The sequence below is a fragment of the Anneissia japonica genome, unplaced genomic scaffold, assembly GCF_011630105.1.
Source record: "Anneissia japonica isolate Jap-2015-1 unplaced genomic scaffold, ASM1163010v1 scaffold493_len2256704_cov171, whole genome shotgun sequence".
NCBI classification, from domain to species: domain Eukaryota; kingdom Metazoa; phylum Echinodermata; class Crinoidea; order Comatulida; family Comatulidae; genus Anneissia; species Anneissia japonica.
In genome coordinates this window covers 376,481-379,030 of record NW_022727062.1, presented here as the reverse complement: position 1 = coordinate 379,030, position 2,550 = coordinate 376,481, and the positions used below count along the sequence as shown (strand labels likewise).

Here is a 2,550-nt window from a genome sequence, read left to right as displayed (position 1 = left end):
TGAGATAGTATGGTACCAATTCTGTTTTGCGATTAGTTGGCCCACTACTATATGTACTTTGAGCACTCTTGGCATGGTAATATATATACAGTATTATGTGTGTGTGTTTGTGTAAGTATACTTCTGCTCACCTAATTGACAATATAGTCCAGTCCACCCTGGTACACATGCGCATTTGAATTGAGATGACGACTGTGAACACGTCCCGCCATTTTGACAAGGATTACTTGCACATTTATCAATATCTGAAAATAATTGTTAATTAACAATACTGTATATTCATATAGGCCATTTCATATTGACTGCATATTTTTTTTCTTTCTTTTTTAAAAATCATTTATTAATGTTGAATTCGCTTTCATTAAAATCCAACTGATACGCACCAGTACATCCGTTCCCTGTGAACGATAGGTCATCGATTGCTATGTCACCTAAATTCCCATCTCCACGAATACCTTCAATTTCTACCTTCCATTAATAATAATAAAAAAAGAGGTTATGGCTTACATGAAAGCGCAACACAATCATATAAAGGATAATAAGGATAATAATAATAATAATAATAATAATAATAATAATAATAATAATAATAATAATAATAATAATAATAATAATAATAATAATACTACTACTACTACTATTACTACTAATAATAATAATGATAAGGATAGTAATAATAATAATAATAATAATAATAATAATAATAATAATTATTATTATTATTATTAATATTATTATTTTATTTAAATTCACACACAACATCGGGATACCCGCCTTTAATTAAGATAATGGAATACACTATAGCAATGACAAAACGATGAAGTACAGAACAAGTAACAAGTCAAAGCCTAAAAATACGAACGTTTTTTGACTTTGGTTTTAGATAAACCTAACGAATCAAAATAAATATCAATAAATTTATCAAAAAGAGAAATTGAATTGAAGGTGGTAGAAAGCCTGATGTTAAAACCATGTTTAGAGACATTAACTCTAGAAAAAAAAAATATGAAAAAGGAAGGATGATGATGACGATGATAATACAATAATAATAATTAATATGCATTTATATTATGATTTATCTCTAATAAAATCGCTCATAGACTGTCTACTCATTGGTTAATTACATGTTTTCATCACAGTGCGCCCACAACCGGTAGACAATTAATTAATTATTAACAACATCAACGGTAGAGAAACTTTGAAAAGCACGAAGGTATCCTCGCATTTATAAAAATTACGAAGGTTCAGTAAATGAAAATCAAATCATATTTATGAATTGATAAAAAATAAAATAAAATAAACGAAAAAATGTAAATTTTTTTTATGTATAGAAGAATAAGAGTGATGCATCAATGAATGAGACTTTTGAACAAATAACAAGCCATTCTACCTCGTAGTACCCATAAATATTTTGTAGACTGATTCTTCCATCCTGCCAACCGTCTACAGTTCCATTTGACTGCGACCATACTTTGTTGTTTTGGATGTATATGTTCAGTTCACCGACGTTGGCTCCAAACATATGATATTTAAAACTAAAAAAGCAGACACTGCCTTGTTCTTTATAGTATGGCAGACCAATCAGACGAGCGGTTCTTTCTTCGTCGGGTCTCGTTGTTTCGATATAAATGTAATGGCCTTTATAAAAGATATACAGTAAGAACACTTTGATAACGATGACAACAAAAAGGTAATAAATATAATTATTTTATTTACATATAGGCTTACAGTACATTTTTTATAATACTAAGTATGACAGCAAATCATCATAATTATAGTCACCAATGTTATATCCTTGCCAACAAATAAAGAACCGTATATCTTACCCTCGGACCCATTTTGAAAGGTAGAGTCAAAGAAAGGTCCCGTATCGAGTGAGGGCGTTTCACCACTATGTAATAACCAATCGAAGTGATCAGTGTCGTCTTGGTAGAAACCGCAAAGAGATCCAAGATTGCCACCTTCAAAATCACACTCTCCAGGTAACGCTAAATAAACAATTTACATAAAATAGTTATTTAAAAACGTGTTGTAAATCTCTATCAATGTCACAACAATTAATATTACGTTTTTTAGAACGTTTGTAATAAGAATAACATATTCAGTATTCTTTATTCCATTTTTTGATAAAACATTTTACAAGAATATCACGGAAATTTAGCCTATTATTAAAAGAGTAGGCTAATTACGCAAATGTATATCACACATTACTATTAAGCCTAGCCTAGAGATAAGATACCTAATCTGAATTTGTATGTGTGGTATATTTCTTTACCTGCATGTATATATTTGACGTCATCGATTCCTATATCTGATCTGTTACCACTGCCGATGATACCTTCGAAAATAATCTAGTAAAATGGATGGCAAAATCCAAAATCATCAATAACACATTTAGTACTCGTATTGGTTGTAATAATTATTAATGAAACTGCCACTTAGTATAACGATTGTCTGATTAATTCGTTCAATATAACATATGATCTTACACCTATTGGGTTTGGTCGTAGGCACAATCTAACATGCACATGCTATCTTGATTTATATATA

The 2,550-nt window shown here is 29.9% G+C and overlaps 1 protein-coding gene across 1 annotated transcript in view; it reads right to left on the bottom strand.

Annotated features, from left to right (window-relative positions):
• The window catches only part of LOC117113440 (MAM and LDL-receptor class A domain-containing protein 1-like), an 8,180-nt gene that overhangs the window by 2,200 nt on the left and 3,430 nt on the right, over positions 1 to 2,550 (bottom strand). The window contains exons 4-8 of the mRNA XM_033256773.1: positions 2,276 to 2,351; positions 1,827 to 1,988; positions 1,391 to 1,638; positions 384 to 468; positions 132 to 245 (exon numbers count right to left, since the gene is read on the bottom strand). Coding sequence (XP_033112664.1) covers positions 132 to 245; positions 384 to 468; positions 1,391 to 1,638; positions 1,827 to 1,988; positions 2,276 to 2,351 — 685 coding nt within the window. The remainder of the gene's footprint in view (positions 1 to 131; positions 246 to 383; positions 469 to 1,390; positions 1,639 to 1,826; positions 1,989 to 2,275; positions 2,352 to 2,550) is intronic.